Below are 24,442 nucleotides of genomic sequence, written 5' to 3'. Positions count from 1 at the left end.
AACTGAATTCCAAATCCCGAAATAAGGAAATAGCCGAACCGAACCAAATTTTTTCCGCAGCTCACATGTCTAGCAGCAATAGCCTACGGATTCCTGTAGCAGGAAAACTAGGTGTTCCCTTTCAGATGCGGCTGTTGTACCCATTGCAGTAAATGACAGGATGACAAAGGCAGAAACTGCCTGCAGTTGTTCACATGTAATTGTACTTGGTAATATTACATACAGTTTGGGATAGATGATTGTCCATGGATGCAGGATAGATGTGTCCAGGTGGAATCATCTATCCCAAACTGTCGCTGGGAAAAGCGGACGATGTGACCCTGTCCTTTACTTCAATGGTTATAGCGGCCACATCTGAACAGGAACTACCGTTAAATTGACTTAACTGGGTATTTGAAGTGAGCCCATGCTTGGGTTAAAATTATTCATCCTTTGGCAGGCTTAAAAGACAGAGAATGCCAGTTGCAATACAATGTACAATGAGGACTATTACTTGGGCCCACAAGAGGTGAGGGGAAATCTTCTAACAGAGACACTTGTTCCAGTGACAACTGTCTGAAAGGGATGTGAACGTATATCTTCTCTGTAAAAAACAAAAAATAAACCAGGAGCCTCTTGGTCCAAATGACTACCTATGCTCACATGCAGTACTTGGGGGCTCTCTAGGTGGGGGTACTCACGCACATAGGGTGTAGCAGAGCATGTGGTTTTTGCAGACCTAAGATGAGTGCATATAAAAGATTGTTGGAATGGGTTCATACTTTTCTTTAAAGCCCAACTCCAGGCACCATACGTTACCAGTGTTTTAAAGCATTTATAAATTGTTTAACCTGCAACTGGACATTTTGTTAATGGCCAAATGGAGAAGGGGTAAAGACACAACACCGGCATTGGTGTTTATCATACATGCAGTGCTAGTAAGTGGGGCGCTGAAAGTACAGCGGGAACTGCATCTAGAGATTCATGCATGTGTTGCCATGTGGTATAATGTGCATTTACACAGATTGTAAATGCAGTATAATGCTGTTTATTTTGAATGGCACCCCAACTCATATACAGTGTAAAAAAAAGCACTGTAAAAAAAAAGCACTGTAACACAAATATAGGTACACTGCATTAGACAAAAAGTTAATTTTTTGCACAATGAGGTACAATAAAGTGAATCTATAGCCAAAATTATTATTATTATACAGGATTTATGTAGCGACAACAGTTTGCACAGCGCTATACAATATAAGGAAGACATTACAATCAAAATACAATTCAAGACAAGATGGTAAGGAGGGCCCTGCCCGTGATGGCTTGCAATCTAAAAGGGAGGGGTAAGTGATACATGAGGCGGTAGCTGTGTGGGGATGAATTGTTTGAGAACGTGATGGTTCAGTGGTTAGGTTGAGGTGGGATAGGCTTCCCTGAAGAGATGAGTCTTTAGGGAACGCCTAAAGGCAGTCAAGGTGGGAGATAGACGGACAGGTTGGGGTAAAGAGTACCAGAGGATGGGAGAGACTCTCGAGAAGTCCTGTAGGCAAATATGGGAGGAGTTGACATGAGAGCTGGAAAGCAGGAGGTCTTGGGAGCAACAGATGGGACGGTTAGGGTGATATTTTGAGACAAGGTTTAAGATATATCCGGGGGACAGAGTTGTGGATGGCTTTGTAAGTGATTTGTTAATATTTTGAATTGTATCCTTTGGGCGAGTGGAAGCCAGTGTAGGGATTGACAGAGGGGGGTTGCAGACACTGAGCGGTTGGTCGGGTGGATGAGTCTTGCAGCTGCATTCACAATAGACTGAAGGGGGGATAGCCTGTGTAGTGGAAGGCCAATGAGGAGGGAGTTGCAAAAGAATAATGTGAAATGAATAATTTAGCGGTTTCATTGGTGAGGAAGGGGCATATTTTGGAGATGTTATGAAGGTGAAGGCGGCAAGATTTGGATAGTGATTGGATGTGGGGAAGAAAGGTGAGGTTGTGTTATCAATCTCAAGGGAAATGTTGGGAGAAGGTGCACGGGCAGGAGGAAATATCAAGAGCTCAGTTTTTGAAAGATTGAGTTTTAAGAAGTTTTGTTACATCCAGACGGATATGTCAGTTAGTAGATTAGTGACATGCAAGGATACTGAGGGGGTGAGTTGGGGAGTGGAAAGATATATTTGAGTGTCATCAGCATAGAGATGGTATTGGAAGCCATGTGAGGTTATTAACTGACCAAGGGAGGAAGTGTAGATGGAGAAGAGGAGGGGTCCGAGGACAGAGTAGGGACCCCTACAGTAAGAGGAAGAGGAGGGGAGGAGTTAGATTTATAGGTGACACTAAAGGAGCGCTTAAAAGGTAGGAGGAGAACCATGAGAGAACAGAATCTTATAGGCCAAGCGAGTGGAGTTTTTTGAGGAGCAGCGGGAGGTCAACAGTGTCAAAAGCAGCAGAAAGGTCTAATAGCAAGAGGGCGATTTCAGTGGAGTGTAGGGGACAAAAGCCTGACTGTAAGGGGTCCAAAAGGTTGTTATTAGTGAGGTGGCGACTCAGGCGGTTGTAGATAAGCCGTTCTAGTAGTTTAGAGGTGAATGGGAGTAAGGAGATAGGTCTGAGATTATTGAGGTTGGTAGGGTCCAGTGAGGGTTTTTTGGGTATTGGGGTGACTAGCGCATGTTTTAGAGGGAAAGGAAAGATGCCTGTAGAGAGTGAAAGATTGAAAATGTGAGTAAGTGAGTGTAGGATAGAGCAAGAGGGTGCCTGAAGCAGTGTTGAGGGAATAGGGTCTAGGGGGCAAGTGGTGAGGTGGGTGTCAGAGAGAAGCTTTGACAGGGTCAAAAGAGGAATGTAACAAGTGTGATGAAGGGTCTGGTACTTTAATAGGGGAAGATGACTGGACAGTGGCGATCTGATTTGTTTTTTAAATGAATGGCAATGTCCTGGGCAGTGAGTGAATTAGTGGGCTGTGGTGGAGGGGGGCATAGTAGAGACTAGACTAGACAGATATAAAAGAGTTGATAAGGTTTGGATGAGAGTGTGTTAATGAGAGTGACAAAATAAGTCTATTTGGCAGCACGGAGGGAGCAATTATATTTTAGGAGGGCAGCTTTATACAGGGTGAAGTCTTGCAGAAGCCTAGTTTTCCACCACAGTCGCTTGAGAGTGCAGCTATGTCTTTTTAGATGTCTGGTTACTTCAGTTTGCCATGGTTTTAGCGGACCTGGTCTAAGCCTGCCTTTAGTGAAGGGAGCCAAGGTGTCTAGGGAGGATGAGAGTGAGCTGTTAAAAACAGAAGTAGCCAGGTCAGGGCAGGACAGGGGTGAGATTTTGTCATAGAGGTAGTTAGTGGCAGAGTGGAGAAGAGAAGGGTTTACGTGATGAAGGTTTCTCCGGGTGACAGTGTGCCATGTAGGGGGATTTAGGGTTGGGGATAGGGTGAGTGTGAAACTGACAAGGTTGTGGTCTGAGAGGGGGAAAGGGGTGTTGGTGAGGTTGCAAGGAGTGCATAGGTGGGAGAAAACAAGATCAAGTATGTTACCATAAGAGTGAGTAGGAGTCTGTGTTCATTGTGTTAGATCAAAAGAAGAGGTTAGGTTTAGAAATTGAGTGGAAGCCGGGGTGTTCATGTTATTAGCAACTTTAAAGTCACCAAAAATGATAGTGGGTATTTCTGAGGAGAGAAAGTAGGGTAGCCAGGCAGACAAGTCATCAAGAAAGCGATATATCACAGCAATCCTCAGTGAAATTGGAGAGAATAGGCGAATACAGTGGGTTTCAGAAGAGGAGAGGGATAGAGAGGGAGGTGAAGGCAGAACTTGAAAAGTGCATTGTGGGGATAGAAGGATTCCAACTCCACCTCCTTTCCTTCCACTGGGTCTGGGTGAGTGCGTCCAGTGGAGGCCACCATGGGAGAGGGCAGCAGGGGAGGCAGAGTCAGATTTCTAAAGCCAGGTTTCAGTAACTGCAAGCATGTTAAAGGAATTGGAGATAAGAAGATCATGCACAGCAGTGAGTTTGTTACAGACAGAGCAGGCATTCCAGAGGGCACATGAGAAGGAAGGACTGGTTCCAGGAAGCAGGGGAAAATAAATTAGGGTGCGTGGATAGCAGCTGCTGCCATAGGAAAGGCAGTGCTGGTTTGGAGGGTGAGTATTATAAAATAGAGGGCCAAGATTGGGAGAGATATCCCCTGAAGTCAGGAGAAGCAGAAGGGTGTGTGAAGTGAGATGAGAGGGCATTTTTTATGAGTGAACATGCCCCAGTGTCCTGGAGGTAAACCTACCATGTGGATTCAAAATGAGCAGGAGATGATGACTGCAGTAATAGGGAGAGGGCAGGAGAGAGGGTGAAATATATAAACTGTGGGGTGGAGAGGGGGGTAAAGAAAAAACAGTTTAACAAGAGAGGCCCAAATTGTGAGAAGTAATGGTAGGGAAGGCAAGAGTGGAGAGTTGAAATCAGAATTTGGATATTTATTTTTATTTTTTTATTTTATTTTTCAAAGTACAAATAAGGGGTTGAGGGCAAATTAACATGAGCTGAATCTAAGGTTAGAAATACATGAAGCAGGCATCTAAATAAAGCTATCACCTAAAACATCAGAGTAGAGGAGATTTAGATAATAATCTGAATAGTACATACAACATAATGACATTAAGAATAGTTGAGTTGCAGAAGTAAAGTTTGTAAGCTTGATGTTCATATAAAATGTTCAATTTACCTTGATTCCAAATTGTTGAAGTGTTTAGTTGAGAAGGCTTCAGGGATGTTGGAGGGTGGGAGTGATGATCTGCAGAGGCTGCAGCTGAGATGCTGGTCTACTAAGATAGTCTATCTGCTTGCAGAGGTGAGGAAGAGATGTATGTATTTAGAGTAGGAAAGATTTAGATCCCCTCTCAATTTTTATAACTGTGTCCCCTGTAGGTAGATACACCCTTTCTAACTGTCCTGTGACCATTGTCACTGAGACACAAAGTGATGGGAAGCCCAAAGTTTTAGAGTTGTCACCAGAACTAGAGCTTTACAATGTGCACATCTGTCAATTGTGTAAGAGAGGAATTCCTACACTTTGGAGGGATTTCCTCTCACCTTCTGTTGAGTCTTTGGGACAGGAAGTGAAGGAAAATCTCCCTAATGGGACAGCTAAAACACAAAAAAGGACAGATGTTTTTAACCTTCCCTACTGTACCCAAAACAAACAAACAAAAAAAACACAGTTTTGGATATACACATGAAGGGCCCATTCAAATTGAATGGGCTGCAGCAATGGAAGGTGCATCAATCCATGAAAAATCACGTTATTGCATGCACAGTTGTGAAAAAAGCCTATATGACTATCTGAAAACTATTTAGCATCCTTCTGTATAATAATATAAAGCAATTTTACACCTAATGCACTATTATTATAAATTGTAGTAGGACTTATTATTGTTTATATTGCATGATGGGCTGAAAAATAAACCCACCTGCAATACTTTATTTGTATCTGTATGTCACAGCTTTAATTCTTATACACAACGCTTATCAATGCATAAAAATACAGGCAAAGGTACAAGGGCTAGTTCACACCATCCTCAGTGCATTCCGGCCCGATCGCATTCCAGCTGGCTCACTTTAATTTGGGGCGGGAGGGGGAGTGGCAGTGCATTGAACTCAATGGCACCACAGCCACGTCCTTGGGGCGCAATGTGATCGGTGGCACGGGAACGTGTGGTACATCAGTGCCTGCGGTCTGGTGCAGTCAGTAAAAGTAGTGCACGCACTGAGGATGGGGTAAACTAACCCTAAAGGGGCCCTTAGACTCATAACGCTATTCTGTTGTGATAGTTTTAGCATATGTGCAATTGCTAAATCCCAGGATTGTGTTCTAGATTTGAATGAATGCCTACTTTATGATCAAGAAAATAAATACTTGACACATTACTGTCCATGGTCATGAGACATCTGGTTATCTGCAACACTATGCTCAGTTTTTTAGGATAACCCTACTTGATGCACCTTCGATTTGGTCACAGAGTTCATAGCCCTTTTCACTGCGGAAAATGTTTTTGACTGGTATAGTAAATCACACATTAATGGCAAGTAATCCGCTACACTTCATCTATTGCTTGCTTGACTGCAACCACGTATATGAAAGATCAGTTTCTAAACTTGTAAACATTAAATATAGTACCATTAAAACATTTTTCTTTATAGGCCCATACGGTCCAGGCAGGGCGTTGTACTCCATCTGCCTGGTAATTGTACTGTATACAGTGACTGAACACAAAAGTATTTGGTATCCTTAAAGCTGTTAATTCTACTTTGCACTACTGCATATCTTAAATCACATGGGATGATGCATGGACAAAGCTTAGCTAAAGTTATGCAGAGGACTCCTGCTTCTAGCAGTTTGTGATCTCTAAATATACTAAAGCATGACCTGTTACCTTTGGATGTGATTTGTGAGATTCTATTTCACTGATTGCTTTGTGGCTTTCGATTAAACCATAGAATTCTCAGTGTTGAGCACCTTCAGGTTCATGCTTACTGCTGTGCCTGCAGAACACAGCAAAATATCACAGGTCTAATTAACACCTCTGATGTTTCACTCCAGGGAACCTATCACTGCCTGTGAGATCAGAGTTGGGGCCCTATCTATGTTAGCAGAGCAGGATTAGGTGTGAAACAACCACAAAACTAGTGACACCAATAAAGGTTGATGCACCTGCCCAACAGTGGGCCTGTCATTTGGTTCCAGGAGTCTGAAGAGACTTGATTCTTGGGAGAAGTTGTGAGTGACATCCCAGAATGGGCCTGGAGACAGAAGGGAATGCTGGTCCATCATGTAGTTAGAATGTGTCTCCCTGAGTTGATGAAACTTAGAGAGCCCCCAAGTGTTGCGTGTGAGCATGGGCAGTCATTTGGACCTGGAGGCTCCTAGTTTATTTTTTATTGTTTGTTTTATTTTTAATGAGGACATAAATGGTCACCAGAACAAATAAGAAGGAGAATCCACTTAGAGGGGCACAGGCAGCAATAAAAAACCTGCTCTATCCAAAACGAAAAATAAAAGCTTTGGCTATACATGCATGTTAAAGAGGAATGACCACTTAGACCATTGAGGGCAAAGTGTCAATGTGTATCTCCATTGACCAGGCACAAATTTTGTTAATAGTGCTTGGGCCTAACTGTTAGATCCATGCACTGTCGCATAACAAAGGAGTGACGTCTCCACTCCATATAGCCTCCAGCACCAGCCAACAGGAGCTGATCCCTGGTAATGTTAGTATTAGGAATGCACTGATACCCGTTTTTCGGTTTCCAGTATGAGTACTAGAGCTGCAGCTAACGATTATTTTCAAAATCGATTAGTTAGCCGATTATTACGTTTGATTAATCGGATATAAAATAAATGTTAAAAAATGGCTCCAGTGAGGGGACTACTAGTTTGTATTGAGATTGTAGTCCATCACAGTAGCAAGCTTGGAGCGGTAGAAGTAAAAAAGAAAAAAAAAAGTGTGGTGTGCAATATAGTGAAATGAAAAGTGTAAAATTATGCAGCAATGAATGCAGAATACCACCAGCTATAGAGGACTACAAAACCCAGCAATAGTACATTATACAGCACAATGCAGAATACCACCAGCTATAATGTACTATTGCTGGGCTTTGTCGTCCTCTATAGCTGATGGTATTCTGCATTGCGCTGTATAATGTACTATTGCTGGGCTTTGTCGTCCTCTATAGCTGATGGTATAATATACAGTACAGCGCAATGTACCATCAGCTATAGAGGACTACAAAACCCAGCAATAGTACATTATACAGCGCAATGCAGAATACCACCAGCTATAATGTACTATTGCTGGGCTTTGTCGTCCTCTATAGCTGATGGTATAATATACAGTACAGCAGAATGCATCATCAGCTATAGAGGAATACTAATCCCACTATCCCAGCAATACATTATAGAGCAACATGTGGGGGTAGAGTGCAGGCTTACCTGAGCAGTCTTCCAGCAACTTGTTTCTGAGATCGGGCCTGTCTATCGTCGGCTGTCATCCGCCCACACCTGCTCCTCCTTACTTCTTTTTCAATCATCGATTATAATTGATTATGTCGATTAGTTGTTGCAGCTCTAATGAGTACCGATATTTATTTTTCTGTACCTGCCGCCCGGCTTTCTGAGTGCCTGGGAAGCTCGTGTTCTATCAAAAGAACATCAGTTTTAATTCCCATGGCTGCCTGGCTTCCTGACCAATCAGGAAGCCGGACAGCACCTCATGACCCACCGCCTGGGGTTGGTCAGGAAAGCAGGCTGCCTAGCAACATGTGAAGTCGGGTTCCTAGCCAATCAGGAAGCTGGTGCTGCACGTCATGACCCGCTTTCCGGATTCCTGATTGGCTAGGAAACTGGCTTCACTTGTTGCTAGGCAGTCTGGCTTCCTGACCAATCAAGAAGCCGGGAGGCGGGTCATGATGTGCCGCCCGGTTTCCTGATTGGTTAACAGCTTCCAAGCCAATCATGAAGCTTGATTGGAAAGGAAGCTGGCTCCATGCTCCCTCAGCGCTGCCGGTCAGAGGGAGTACTCACCCAAATACTCGGTATCGGGACCAATACTGATACTAGTATCCGTATCGGTGCATCCCTAATTTGGATAACTGGGGGGGACGGGGGGGGACTTTTTTTTTTTGGACTTTTCCCTGACTGGCAAACTTTAACTACTGTAAGATACAACAACATTCCATCCCTCTTGGCTGACCGGGGTGGCACTGACTCTGTAGCTGCCTCTCCTTACAGATTTGTGAGGAGCTCCTACTTATCAGCCCTCCACTGTTTGAAGATTGTACTGTAGTTGTAAATGTAAAAAAACACCATAGTATATGCATATATTCTCTGTCTGTTGGAGAACACTCCATAGTTGAAGGCAGAAGCATGCAAGCCGATGTACGGCTGATTTCAGCCGATATACGGCTGAAATCAGCCGTACCAGCCTGAAGTGAATAGCCGAACAGTGTTCGGCTCACTTCACTTCTGATCGGTCATTCACTCGGCTGCCCTTGGCAGCTTTGTGAATAGACCCCAATGTCTATTGGCTTAGGAGAATCCTGCTGAACCTAGCTGCAAACAATACATTTTAATTTTAGGACAATCTAGTGTATGACAGGGTCCTAAGACAGGGTCCTTTACATCACTTCAAGGCAGTTTAGGCTACTACCATCATATAACATACTCTACGACTCTTTTGGCCAAAATCTAAATACTAGATATGAGATCAATACTGTTCTAACCCAAGGAGATTTATTGTTCTTATTACTTTTTATTTCTTGCTGTTTTGGAAATCCATTCAATCCCGATTTCATATTATAGCTTGTTTATCTTGGATTTCTTGTAAAGCTCCTCTCCTCTCTTAAAAAGTCTGCTTTGCAGTGCTGGCCAGTAATATTACTTTTTTAATCAGCTTTTGCAGCCAAGACAACCCAACTAGCGCTTTCTGATAGCCAAGACCTAGGGACAAAATGGCAGCACTGAGCAGTAACAGTGTGATTTCATCTGTGACCCACCTAACCTGCCCTTACAATATAACATAAATGAAAGGCAGTGGATGTTGGAAGTTTATTTTTTATAGCATGCATATCACTGCCCCCTACTGTGGTTGTGGGACATGAGTTGTACTCACATCCCAGTATCACTACATGTAATCAAGAGATCAGCACTGAAGGGAGTCTTTAACTCCCTATTTGAAGAGTTTGCTGTGGTTTATCTACCTTCAGGACCACTGTCACACTTCTAAGACAACATCTGTGCCTGGCTACCCTAATTTATATCCTTTGAAATACCCAGTATGACAGTATGATGACTAGTGGCTTTAACATCCCTGTTAACACCAACACCCCATCTACCTTTCAACCTCACAACTTAACCTCGTCTTACTTACTCTGATGGCAACAGCCTTGATCTTGTTTTTTACCACTTCTGCACCCCTTGCAACCTCTCCAATGCCCCTTTTTTTCTCTCTGATCACAACCTTATCTATTTCCTGCTCTCCCTGTCTGCAACCTGCATTCCCTCAACCAGCAAACAGTTAGCCACAGAATCCTTCACCACTTTAGCCCTTCTCTTCTTCTCTCTGCTACCGACTACCACTATGAAGAAATCTCACTTCTGTCCCATCCTGTCCTGGCCACTTTTTTCTACAAAAACTTGCTTGTATCCTCCCTGGAAAAACTTGCTCCCCTCATTACATAGATAATTAGGCCCCAACTGCTACAGTCCTGGAAAACAGAAGACACCAGAAATCTCAAAAGATATAGCCATGCTCTTGAGCAGGTGTGGTGTAAAACCTATTCCCTGCAAGACTTCACACAAATCTGCCCTCCTTAAATATAATTCCTCCGTTTTTGCTACCAAATTACATCACTGTCATTAACACCCACTCATCCAGTTCTCTTTAACTCTTTTCTACCCTTATCTCTGTACTTCATTCCCTACTGCCTCCACCGACCAACTTATTCACTGCCCAGGACATTGTCAATCCATTCAAAAACAACCCACACTGTACTCCCAGCTTCCCAGCCAATCAGCATGGAGCCAGCTTCCCGACAAGTCAGGAAGCCAGGAGGCATGTCATTACTCGCAGCCAGGCTTCCTGATTGCCCTAGGTTCCCCTATGGCACTGACGGTCAGAGGAAATCTTCCTCTAACCGAAAGTTCCTGTATCGTTATCGGCACTGATACTGAAGCTAGTATTGGTATCTGTGCATCCTTAGTATATTCTTTAACTAATAAAATCAGACTTTGCTTTTGATTTTTGTATCGACAGAATATTGTAAATAATAAACAAATTACAATTTTGTACCCTTAATTTAATATTTTTTGCACAGCCTTAAGGATCAATCACTGGAAACAAGCAATTGCTGTAGCTCTCAATGAGAATGCTGTACCTGCCAACAGGTAGTTTGGCCCACTCTTCTTAAGCAAACTGCTCCAGCTGTCTCAGGTTTGAAGGGCGCCTATTCCAGACTGCATACTTCAGTTATTTCCATGGATGTTCGATAGGATTCAGATCAGGGTTCATAGAATGCTACTTTAGAATAGTCCAATGTTTTGTTCTTAGCAGGTGGTGTGTGTTTTGGGCCATAATCCTGCTGAAGGACCCATGACTGGGCTTTCTGACACTGGCCAGTACTTGTCACTCCAGCATTCCTTGATAGTTTTAAGATTTCATAGTGTCCTGCACAGATTTAAGGCACCCCATGCCAGACGCAGAAAAGCAGCCCCAAAATATAACTGAGCCTACCCTATGTTTCACAGTAGGTACAGTGTTCTTTTATTTGAAAACTTATTTTTCCATCTGTGAACATAGAGCTGATGTGACTTGCCAGAAAGCTCCAATTTTGTCTCATCTGTCCAAAGGACATTCTCCCAGAAGCATTGTGGCTTGTCAATATGCATTTTAGCAAATGTCAGTCTGGCTTTTTTTTTTTTTTTCATTTTCTCTCAACAATCCTCCTGCATCTTCCTCCTTTGAGGCCACTGTTACTCAAAAAGCAATGAATGGTGTGATCTGAAACACATGTACCTTGTCCTTGGAATTCAGGTTGTATCTCTTTGGAAGTTTGTCTTGGCTGTTTGTGCACCATTTTCACTTTTTCTTCATTCTGGGGTTGATTTTCCCCATTTGGCCATTTCCAGGGAGGTTGGCTGCACTCCCATAGACCTTAAAAGAGAACTATAACCAAACTTTTTTTGGCTTTAATTCTCTTTTGGGTCACAGTTTACTAATGTACTCCAGTGGCCCAAAGTCAGCATATAGCGGGCTACTGCATGCTATACGCTAACAGAGCAGAGCCACACTGCAGCCAGGAAAATCCTGACAGTATTGTCAGGATCCACCCTGTTGCCTGATTGACAGCTGGCTCTGCCTCTCTAGAGCCAGAGCCAACTGTGCCCCCTCCCCTGTCTGTTCCTCCAATGAGCACTGGAGTAGCAGAGAGAGGGAAGGGGGGAATCTCTGTGGAGAGAGATGACTGACAGTCACTGCTCTCTGCAGGGAGAAGCTGTGAGCTGAGCAATCAGCGGTTTGTGATCACTCAGTTCTCGAGCTATGGAGCCGGTGTGTGACAGCTGCAGTGTCACACGCTGGCTCAGCTATTGGGAAGAGTACATTTTACTCTCCCAATAGTTCTCCTTTAAACGTCTTAATATTAGCAACTATAGTCACAGAAACATTAAGCTGCTTGGAGATGATGTTTTACAATGTACCTTTGACATGCTGGTCTATAATTTTCTTTCTAAAAGGGTTATTCACAAAAGGGTGAAAAGTTTGGAAAAGGCAGGAGAAGTGAACAATCTAGGACAACATAGCTGAACTGGAAAGTGAGCTCAATTGGATAATTTTTCTAAATCAGCTATGTTATCCTACATTGTTCACTTCTCCTGCCTTCTCCAAACTCTTAACCCTTTTGTGAATAACCCTGTAAATCTTTATAATCTCCTAAAACAACTCTCCTCCAAACAACTCTTTGCTTTCTCTGGTCCATGTTCAATGTGGTGCACATAATGATACCAAACAGCACTACTTTTTTCACTACTTTTACAAAGGCTAACTGATTAATACATTAAAGACATATGTGATGCTAATTATAGAAAACAGCTTTAAATATTGCTGTGATCCAGTTATTTGTAATGCATTCTAGGGGTGCCCACACAAAAAAAGATAAAACATTAATTTCAGTACAGCATATGACTGAATAAATGTCAAAGTACCACAGCACTAAATACTGAAAAATGGCCTGGACAGTAGGGGGTCATCAAGTGGTTAAAGAGTACAAATCTCCAAATTTCAAATCCTTTCATAGGTAAAAGACTAGTTTGTGTGTGTGTTGTGATAGAAGCACTGCAAAAGCCAGTTGAGCCAGGAAAGAGTGCTCGGTGAGGAAACCTGAGAAATTTAATTAATCCATTTCTATACTAGAGAGACAGACATGCTAATGTTTTCATTTTTACGTGATATGTTTGTTGTGGACAAGATGCCTAAGTTATTGAATGTTGGAACTGTTGCTTATGCTGTTCTAATGTTGGATATACAATAAAGCTGGTTGCGGCTGTGAACTCTTGCTATTTCTTCAACACTTCAGGCTGTCTAACTCAAACGTAAGACTATATATATATATATATATATTAGGGATGCACCGATACCGGTATTTTGGTACTGAGTACGAGTACCGATAATTCTTTTCCGTGAATATATATATATGTATATATATATTTTTTTCCTAATTGTCTGTTTTTCTGCTTCCAGGCTGACAGCCATAGCATTAGTATGTTGCAGAAACTCAAGAAAATTTTACTGCTGGAGACTTGGATCTTAGTAACCTACTGGCATGTTCTTGATTCCCTGAGGTTCTTCCCAATACTTTTTTGTAGGTTAGACCGTAGGGTCTATTTAAAAATGTTGTGCAAATTTAGGCACATTAACTTGTTTCAATTTCTTGACTGTCACTGCCAACATTTGCCAGTTGATTTGGGCATGTGTCATAGTAGAAAAAAATGGATTAATCAAATAACAGTGGCAAATAGTAGCAATTTGTTGAAGGGATGTTGAAGGGATGAATGTGTTGGTGAATAATGACAGCTAATGTGCTTTATAAGCCAGTTAGTGACTAGAAAACAAACGTAGGGTGAATATGACATTCAAGCCCTTACACATTAACAACATATAAACATGTCAACAATAAACATAACACTTTAATCCAATTTTGTATATGTATTAGCCTTTAGTAAATTGTTAAACAAAATATAGCTGCACGTTTAAGGCTCACTAGTGATATATTAATTGCTAATCTCAATTCCCTGAGAAGTGAGGCAGTTCAAGAATATCAAGAAGGTGGGCATAGCAAATTATTTAGATTCAGATACTTCGAAATGTGATACACATAATTCGTTTTTCCATGGATAATATGACTGTAAGAAACAACATTATTATTTTTTCATTATGGCTGTTTCTACAACTGTCAGATTGAAAATAACATACTCTGGGTTATTAGCCTATGTTTTTTCATTATTAGTATGATGGTTTTAGTTTTTCCCGTAAAACAGGCACATAGGGGTTAATTTACTACAGGAGTGGAGGCTGTTTAGTTTGTGAAGTGAACATTACTGAACTTAGTAAATAAGGCGTGTTCACTTCAGTCACCCAACCATGTGGCTGAAAACATCTTTGTTTCTTTTTTCCTTGCACCTTATTGAAAAAGCATAATTAATCAGTCTCTACTACTTTAGTAAATTAGCTCCATTGGTAAACAAAGTGGATCTGATGTACTAAAGTTTGTTATAACAAAAGAGGGTTTATAAAAAAAAAACCAAGAAAGCACATGAGAAGATATTTCTTTCACCTATAAATGTACATATGAAATACTTATTAACGACATCGGGGAGGGTGTGAATAGCAATGTTTCCGTGTTTGCTGATGACACCAAAATCAGGAGAGTAATAGAAACAGACCTAGACACTATCACATTACAGGAGGACCTGGATAAAATAGGGGAGTGGGCAACTATATGGCAGATGAGGTTTAATGTCGATAAATGCAAAGTAATGCACTTTTGGATTAAAAATGGCAAATGGGCTATACAATTATGGGTATGCCGCTAGGGAAGCCAGAAATAGAAAAAGATTTGGGGGGTCATTGTAGACCACAGACTGAATCATTAAACACCACAGTGATTAAATACCACCAAAATAAAGCTCTATGTGTCCCCAAAAAAGGGTATAAAATTCATTTCAGTACAGCGCTGCGTAACGGAATAAATGTCAGTCAAAGTACCGCAGCGCTGAATACTGAAAAATGGCCTGAATGGGAAGGGGGTTTAACACCCCGGATGTCACCTGGTTAAGACATGTATAGGGAAAACATTTGTTCTTATCTTTCATGTGATTCATTAATTCACATATTTCATACAGATGTAAATACGAACAATAATAATAAAAAAAAAAAGAAAAGGTGTTTGAAACCAAAAAAGCATTTTAAACTGTGGCTGGGTGACTACCAATTAAATAGGCAATGCTGTAAATATTTTAAACTGGTATGTTCTAACTGCTAGAATAGGATTCCGAGACAGCAGGAGAGCTATGAAAAAAGCACCCTCCACATAGTTAACATGCATGACCCACACATGACTCATAAAATAACAGTGAAATGAAATGCCACCTTCCCTGTTTGTCTGCAGGATGGATACTGTGTTTTATATATTAAAAAGTGACAAAGGGAAGATTAAATGTATGATTTTCAACAAATCCACACCAGGGATGGACATTCTAAAAAGCTCATGTTGCCTAGGTCGTGCCAGAAACTTGTAATCTCTGCAAGATTTGCACCACTGGTCATTACATTATACAGTATATCCTAAAGCTAATCCAATCATCTCACATGTCTTGATAACCCATCAGAACCATGTCAAGGAAGTTTTTCAGTACCTTAATGTAGAAATCCAGGCAAAATAATTCTACTTTCCATGAGAACACCACGCCTCTTAGTTTGGAGTAGATCTAAACTTCATCACTATAATAATAATTTAATCTTTAAGGCAGGGCTTAAAATTTCAAGTCCTGAGCTACGAGCCAGGCCTTAAGAGTCACTAGCCACCAGTTGCCCCACCTAACCCTTACCCTGCCCCGGCCTTAACTCCGCCCCTAAACACACCCTGTTAAATAATCTTATGATAATTCTTATCTTATGATAGTTGCCGCTTGAAACCCGCAGATTAGGGATTCCTGCTGCAGGAAAACGCAAGTTTCTGACACAGAATCTCTAATAACACCTGAGATATACTGTCGGTGTGAATGGGGCCTAATATGCACATACACTAAAGGTGTCCATACACCTGCTGATTATCGTACGATAATTGCGGGTGATCCCGCAATCGTACGATAATCAGCAGGTGTATGGGCAGCGTGCAACCGCTTCTACTGTAAGGTCGTACGACTTTTGTCTTCCAAGCACGCTGGAAAACCTGCTGAAAATCGTACGATTTTTGGCGGGTTGTTGTCGTGGTCGGAAGACGAATGCCACATGGGCCGGTGTGCCCACTCAGCACTGCAATCAGTAGGGAGGAGGCTGTGAGCAGGATCGATCCCTGCTTTATCTGTGAGTGATTAGTGAGGTCTGCTGCAGACCTCACTACGGTATCACCCCCAGATAGCCAGGCATCGATCCTGCTCACATACATTCTTTCGGCCGGAGCTCAAAACTGTCAGAGCTCCGGCCGAAGGAAGCCAGAGCTGACAGGGGCTGCTCTGCGGTCTGCATCCGACACAGATGCAGACCGTGGAGCTTCTACTGATACTAGGCCTGGCTATTGTTCTAATTGGAACAATATACTAGAATTGGACCACTCTACAGTTATTTTTGCCTGCTTCAAAGCAGATTTCAAAGAACCTACCTTTTTAGCCCTCACAATTTCTTCCCTTGCTGTCAATCCCCAAGAATAGCTTAGGTCTTTAAAGTTGCATGCACTGAAGGGTTTTCAAACTGAACATTTTTTGAAACTTGTTTTAACGTTGGATAATTTTATTGTTATTAAATATTTTAGGATAACAAATGATTCTTTACAATACATTAAAAGTTAAAGGTTTGCACCACATGTTTCATTTTATTTAACCTGTGTTAGTCCACTTTTCACATATAAATAATTACATTTGAAATCGTAATATAATTGCACAAATCTAATCCCTGCTATGCCACTTACATTTTTTTTATCTATGCACTTGAGCAACAATATGTTTTAAAATAATTTTGTGATTTCTTTAAAATGTTAAACGTTTCCCAGACCTCAAAATGCCTGAAAGCACTCTCGCATGCCTTGCAAAACATATTCACTTACCTAAGTAACAGTTTTACTATGTTATTTTATAAACACAGAAAACAAAAAAAGCAAGCATATAGCTAGTAAGGGGCTTTTTAGTAAAAAGATAAGGCCTTCAATTAAAAAAATACCCTCCTGAAGAAGCCATTACAGGCGAAATGCCTTGAGGAAGCTTTACTGGCAATACTATTGGTGCTATCTTGATGGACTAAATTACATCTATGTTATCTTGGAACCAGTTATTTACCATTGGAGTATAGACAAGCTGTATAGGCTTGACCATTTGAATCTGTGCAGTTTTATTCTTCTACATATTATCCATAGCATTTGGATTGTTTTCATTGAAGGCCTTATCTATATACACCTAAAAAGCCCCTTTCTACCTATTTGCTTGTTTTTTCTGTTTTCTGTGTTTATAAAGTTTCCATGGGGTGTGATGTAGTGACCTTCCTCTGCTGAATATTATGTGTCAGTGATAACAGGTGCTTGCCATTATGCAGTGGTGCACCAGTGCCCAGTAATGCCAATGTTTTTGTTTCATCTGATGGCTATGGCCCATCAATTCTGAACAGGCCACAATTAGAGAACCACTTATCTAGGTGCCTACTTTGGAAGCTCATGAAAATATAGTACTTTTAAAGTGTTTAAAGATTGAATACATAATAAAATCACATTTTGTACTTAATTATAATATATACTACATAATCTACCGGTATGTTTAACAAAGCCCTCCTTTTGGACTCAATTTGGACTCAATTTGGTTCCATGAAGCCTGGCAGAGCTTAGAAAAGCTAAAAGTCAGCCAGTCAGTCAGTTAGTAATACAAATGTTTTCCTGAGACTTGCTTGCTGGGTATTAGTAATAGTTTTTTTTTTGTTATTTGTAGAAAATAGTAAGTATACTTGTTGTCAGTATTATGAATAAGGTAAGTAAATGATCAGAATGTGTTAACTGGTGCATGGGGATGTCCAAGAATCCAGCATTCCATTAATTATAATTAAAGCTAAAGCTGCAGGCATATACTGTAGCTAAATATACAGATCAAATACATAAAAAATAACTATTTACCCACCAAAGGATTTGTATTGTTGTTCATCCAGTTTTGAACTGAACACTTCCATCACATCGCTCAGCCAGGTGAATGACACCACTTTCTCTGTTACAGTTTAAGTCCCCGTTCACATTGAGCGATTTATCACGCGGTAATTCCCGCGATATTGCGGCAATTTACCGCGCGATATCGCTCTCCAATGCTTCTCAATGGGGCAAAGGGTCCTGCTGTCGCGGGTCGTGTGTCGCAACAGCAGGACCCTTTTTGGAGTGGATTTAGCCACGATTCAAGTTTGCTCAATGCAAGCATTTGCGCGATATCGCGCAAAATGCAAATCGCGCGTCAAACGCGCGATTTGCGAACCGCTCAATGTAAACGGGCTCTAAGTAAAATCAATAATCAAAAATCAATATAATAAGCCTCCACATTGCTCCTATATTTTTATCATATTCCCTGCATACATTTTCTAATAAATCCTAATGTAAATGTAAGTTTTTCTATGCAGTCACATGACTGCAAAACTCAAGTTATTTCCCCTTTTTAAGTGGATGGTGCTGCTGGTGGAAGTTAACTCTCTCATAGCCAAGAATGCCTTATGGATGCCAGCGGGATGACATCCACTCCATAATTCACATCTGTGACTGTAGAATTGAAGGGTGTGGAGTGAGTTATAAAGTATTTTATTAAAAAAAAAAAAAATTTCAAACCAATATCAGACTGTTAACTTTGCTAATGTGTAAGATGTCCAATTAAGCCCCTTTTAGTTGGGTAGCAGATAGCAACTTAGCTGCCCTTACTCACATTGCAATAATCTATTTTACATTTTTCACCCTTCCTTATTGAAAGGAGGATCTGTTTTTGAAGGCTCTCTTTTTTTAAACTTCTTGCTGAATTGCAATAGGTTACATGAACATATAATTAAAAACTCAGGGGACCTACATAACTGCAGACCTGCTATGGGTATATCGGTATCATCGTATGCCAGCTAGTATCAGTAGTACTATGATATATGATAGTATGCTATAGATAGTTAAATATTAACATGTCCTTACCAACTAGTAAATAGGCTTTACAAGTCTTCACAGACCTCTAGCTGCTGGCATTGTTGAGTGATTCATCCTCAAAATATACAGCCAAAACACTTTCATTTTCAACACCTCAGTTCAGTTTGCTCTCCCCTCCCAGCATGGACATGACAGATTGGCAGCCTTTTAGTTTCCAATGTAAGCACAGGGTAGTAGCACTCGAAGAGGGGGTAGAGCTGAGTGCAGGACTTCACTGCTTCTCTCATGAACATTGTTCACTGCTTCTCTTGTGAATTTTTAGAAAAAGCAGTGTCAAGATAGCAGAACTCAGGGTGGGCTTTTGGGGTGTTCGAGTTGTGTGGCCGCACAGGGCGACCATGGCAACAGGGGCGCCAGGCGGCCGACACAGCTCGGCCCCGGGGCAGCACAGCCTGCAACCTCTGCTCTACTCACTGCTCGACCATCCAACATGACAGCGATCCCTCCCCACCCGCTTCAGCGCTGTCTTTCTCCTCGGATCTGAGGAGAAAATGTCAGCTGAAGCCTGCTGGGGGGCAGAACGCTGCCTGCTGTACGGATGGCCGAGAGGTGAGGAGAGAAGCCGCAGCTGTCAGGATGGCCAAGCAGGGAGGAGAGTAGAGCCCCTGTCATCCTGTCAGTTTCAGGATCACAGCGGCTCTGTGCGTGGCCAAGCGTAGGATGGGTAAATATCTATGATATTTACCCATCCTCTGTGCAGAACAAACACTGCAGTGATCAGCTGATCACTGCAGTGTTTGTAAATAACTGGGGACACAGAGTACTATGTGTCCCCAGTTATGAATGAACAGGGATTGAACTGATTTATATTTATAAAATATTCCTACAAGGTGAGGAGAGAAGCCGCAACTGTCAGGGTTGCCGAGGAGGGAGGAGAGTGGAGACGCTGTCATCCTGTCAGTTTCAGGATGACAGCGGCTCTGTGCGTGGCCAAGCGGAGGATGGGTAAATATCTGTGATATTTACCCATCCTCTGTGCAGAACAAACACTGCAGTGATCAGCTGATCACTCCAGTGTTTGTAAATAACTGGGGACACAGAGTACTATGTGTCCCCAGTTATGAATAAACAGGGATTGAACTGATTTATATTTATAAAATATTCCTTCAAGAAACAAAATGGTTTGCTAAGCTTTAGGATATTTTTACTTTTAAACTATTGCATTCTTTTTTATGTAGCTAGAGATCAAAGAGCTTAGACTTTCATCTCGGTATATACTAAGGTCATTTGACTATGATTCAATCATTTTTGTGTTTCTCTGTGCTTGCTTTGGTGAACCATGTTTTAAAAACGTGGCCAGATATGTCATGGTGATCATTTAAAGGCTCAGTGGTGATTGCAGGAGATTCGCAGTGGACTGTTCATGTTGCAGTCTTAAAAATCCAAAATATATTTAACTGATCACATTTTGCATATTTTTTGAATTCCTCCTAAATAGAAAATGTACTTGGTCACCCCACAGTATAGATAGAGCTCTGTGTGTTATAATACAAATAGTTTTTGATTTGTACCCTGAAGCAGTTGGTTGGTAATTGTATGACTACATGCATCTCTACAAAAAATAGATTTCTGCAACACATTATACAACCTAATCACAAATATATGCTGAAATCAGTTACTCAAGGCACCTTTGGTCATAACTTTCAGAGTAGTCACAGGGCAAAAGGAGCTTCACCAACTCTAATGCATTAGATCAATATAAAACTGTGGAACAAGCATACTATGCAGATAAAGATATTACATGTTTATGTTAGTTAGGGTTAAATGCGTCGAATCAGTGTCTTCGTATTATGCTTGTTCCAAAATAAAGTATATGGATTTTAGAGGAGGGTGTGTGCCATTCATCTACTGATTTGAACCTGATTAAAAATTTATTTGTTTGCCCAATCCAAATGCGTGTTTCAATGATTAGTTTAAATTACCTTTCACACATTTTATTAGTTTTATTCTATTTGTTCAAACTTGGTTTCATTATGGAAATATTTTGCCACAGAAAAGTTAAGGTAAAAGTTGGAGAAATAATGGAACCAGACTTTGCAAACCTTTGCTAATCACACATATTATCTAAACCATGGAAATTTGATTTGTGCATTTGCCAAGTGGCACTGTAATTGCTACTCTAGAAGCATTAGTAGAGGCCTTACAATGTTAATTGCATATTTCAACCAATATCAACAAGCTAACCCAAAGAATACAGTCTTTTACTTCTTAACAGCTTGATAAACAGCTGTGGTTGTAAACAATGCTGGGGTTGTGGTGACAACATAAATTACATAATCAAATAACTATTGATTGGTGGATGACAGGGGAAGACTTGTATAGTCTTTGAGCAGCTATCAATTGATTTAGATAAAAGGAAAAACATAGACTATGTACCTTTGTGTTCTGTTAATAAACAAAGCGGTTAAACAGAGAAAAGATATACCGTACCTGTCATTAATTAAGTTACTACAGACAAGTAATACAATTACTACTAATAATGTGGCTAGCCATAAATTCCTCTTTTTCTTAATGATAAATCTGACTAGAGCATCACAAATGATAATCTGATAGTGTAGGAGTAGAGAAATAAACACTCAGATATAAGTGTAAGTCTGCAGTCTGTCATGGATGTTTCCTTTAATGTAGGATGCCTAATAAAGATTGACTAATCGTCAGCAGTTACTGATCTTCAGCTGACCAATACCTAAATGATGAATGTTCTAACATGTCTTACATGGCAGTAAGATCCCAGGCACATTCAATCTCAGGTGTGGTTCTTTGCTCAGGTTGTATAAAAATGGGTGTCAGTCCAAAAATAGAAACTAGTTTATTGCACATGGCAATATGGGAAATAGGGTTAGGTGTAGATCTGGATATCCCTAGACATGGTTGACACGGTTGGTTGATCTTATACTTCAGACTAGGCCTTGATCTCATCTCTGTGCATTCTAAACACAAACTATGCTGGCTAGACTGGACTCTTGCAGAGCTCTGGCTCCTTTGCAATTGAGGTTCAAGTAGTATCACAGTCTTTATATTCCAAGTCAGGACAACATGGAAAGGTTCCTGAGTATAATTTTCACTCAGCCAGTCACTCGCCACATCTCCATATGTGGGGACAGTCGCAGCTTCTTTTCTCTAGGCCAGGGATAGTCTAACTTCGGCACTCCACCTGTTGTGACACAAGTCCCATATGGCACGACAGCCACAGGCATGACTTCCAGAGGCAGATGCATGATGGATTTTGTATTTCACTACAGCTGCAGGACCAAAGATTGTCTATCCTTGCTCTAGGGCGGCTATACACTTTTGGCTCCACCAACCAGCATTTTCAGAAATACCTTCCAGGAGTAGGGTTCTTTCATCCTTTCCACCCCTAGGCCCCAAATCATGGGGAGAGAGACAGATTTTCTTATGGGTTCATGGGCACAAAAGCCCATGAGGGAGGAGACAGAACAGGAAGTGTCCCAGACATTTAGTGGTTATCCCAGTATGCACCACCAGCCCCCCAAGCCTGTCATTTGGCTAGGCCACCAAACATCTATAACAAAGAATGATACCTCTCTAGCTGAAGCAAGCTCAAAAAAGCATGTGGCCGAGAATATACACTATATGCTTAAAGATCACTTTTGCTGACATATACATGTCAAGTACATATAGGCTGACTGGAGCCCACTTTCTACAGAAATTACAAAAATACACATAGGAATTTAGCAAAATTACAACATCCCTATACCTGCAATAGAAAAGTTTTCTTTTACAACAAAATGGTAATGTGTTTCCCTACTAAGATTAACATTTGCAATGAGTTTCTGAACATGGAAGTCATGACAGGCATAGACAGATTTCTTAACATGTGTAGCAACCGTTTAGGTTTTCCTAGCAGTAAGCTTAGACTGAATAGAAATACACTAATTAACAGTTTAAAAATACTGGAGGCAAGGATACATTTGAAATCATTGTAGTGTTTGTAATATCACCTGTGATGCGTGTCGGAATCCTGGGTGTTTGCCATCTCACCATATGTATATGTTGGGAGGGGAAAGGGGCTTGTTGTGATTGGTGTTGTTGTTGTGTATTTGGTAATTGTTTATCTGGGATGGGGGGCTAACTAGTTTTGGGAGGTCAGCAGCACCCTGTGAACATTGCCCACTCCCTACCTTCATGTCAGCTGCAGAGCATGGAACTAGGCTGGCTGCTGCTTCTGTAATCTTACGACCACTGCAAGGCATCGCAGGAAGAAGCCAGACAAAGGCAGACGGACGCGCATACAAAAAGAGGAAAAGCTAGAGAAGAACAACAGAGAAACAAAGAGGCATGGTATGTGTTGCTGTTATTGTATGTGAAGTGCTTTGAATTTTATATTTTCATAAATGCTTTCATAGTGTCAAAGATGTATTTATATTCTGGTTGTTTTTGTACCACATGTATTAATCTAATTTAACAGGTATCTATGTTGATTCGGTTAAATGCCATGCTTGTTCTGATACCTTTGCACTGCAAAAAGCCAGGCCAGGGTGTTTTTGAACATTCCTTGGGTGAGGAATATCATCTTTCCAAATATAGGTTCAGTTCACTCAGTGGGTATTCCTCTCGATCTGCATACAACACTTAGACACCCTTAGGTGAGAATTACATCAGTTTGCTTTTACATAGTATTTGAGGTTGAATAAAGACATTAGTCCATCAAGTCCAACCTATTAGGATCTCATTCTAGGAGTACCCGTACCCCTGTATATTACGGTCCCTTAAGAAATCGTCCAAAAGTTTCTTGAACAATTCCACATTATTTGCTGAAATCACCGCCTGTGGCAGTGAGTTCCAGACCCTAACTGATCTTACTGTGAAGAACCCCCTTTGCCCCTTGTGCTGGAATTTTTTTTCCATCAATTTTAGGTGATGGCCTCTAGTTTTTGTAACGGAGTTAATTTTAAACAGTTTATCGCTAATGTTGCTACCACCATTAAACATTTTGTACATGGAAATCATATCCCCCCTTAATCTCCTCACCTCTAATGTGAACATGTTTAAATTTAGTAGCCTCGTCTCGTAGCTCTGGTCCTCCATACCCCTAATTAGTTTGGTTGCCCTTCGCTGGATTTGTTCCAACTCAAGGACATCTTTTCTTAGTACTGGTGACCAGAACTGGACCGCGTACTCCAGATGAGGTCGAACCAATGATCTATAAAGTGGCAAAATTATAGACTTGTCCCTGCAATACATCCCCTTTTTAATACAGGACAAGACCCTGCTAGCTTTGTTTACAGCAGCCTGGCACTGCAAACTACCTTTCAGTTTATGGTCTACAATGACCCCCAAATCCTTCTCCATTTCTGACTTCCCCAGCGGCATACCCATAATTGTATAACCCATTTGTTTATTTTTAATTCCAAAGTGCATTACTTTGCATTTATCGACATTAAACCTCATCTGCCACATTAATGCCCACTCCCCTATTTTATCCAGGTAATATACAGAATATAGTATGTGGCCTTATATAATAGGAAGTTCTTAATCTATAGGGATAA

General features: G+C 41.1%; 1 protein-coding gene across 1 annotated transcript in view; it reads left to right on the top strand.

The window, feature by feature from the left end:
- The window catches only part of LOC108798310 (sodium leak channel non-selective protein), a gene marked incomplete at its 3' end in the record, with an annotated part of 337,938 nt that overhangs the window by 5,751 nt on the left and 307,745 nt on the right, over positions 1-24,442 (top strand). Inside the window, exon 2 of the mRNA XM_018570048.1 lies at positions 23,086-23,234. Within this exon, the coding sequence (XP_018425550.1) occupies positions 23,232-23,234 (3 nt within the window). The remainder of the gene's footprint in view (positions 1-23,085; positions 23,235-24,442) is intronic.

Source organism: Nanorana parkeri, unplaced genomic scaffold, assembly GCF_000935625.1.
Source record: "Nanorana parkeri isolate BGI_ZX_2015 unplaced genomic scaffold, ASM93562v1 scaffold1447, whole genome shotgun sequence".
Classification (NCBI taxonomy): domain Eukaryota; kingdom Metazoa; phylum Chordata; class Amphibia; order Anura; family Dicroglossidae; genus Nanorana; species Nanorana parkeri.
The sequence above is the reverse complement of the archived record's forward strand: the minus strand, read 5'-3'. Positions and strand labels throughout refer to the sequence as shown.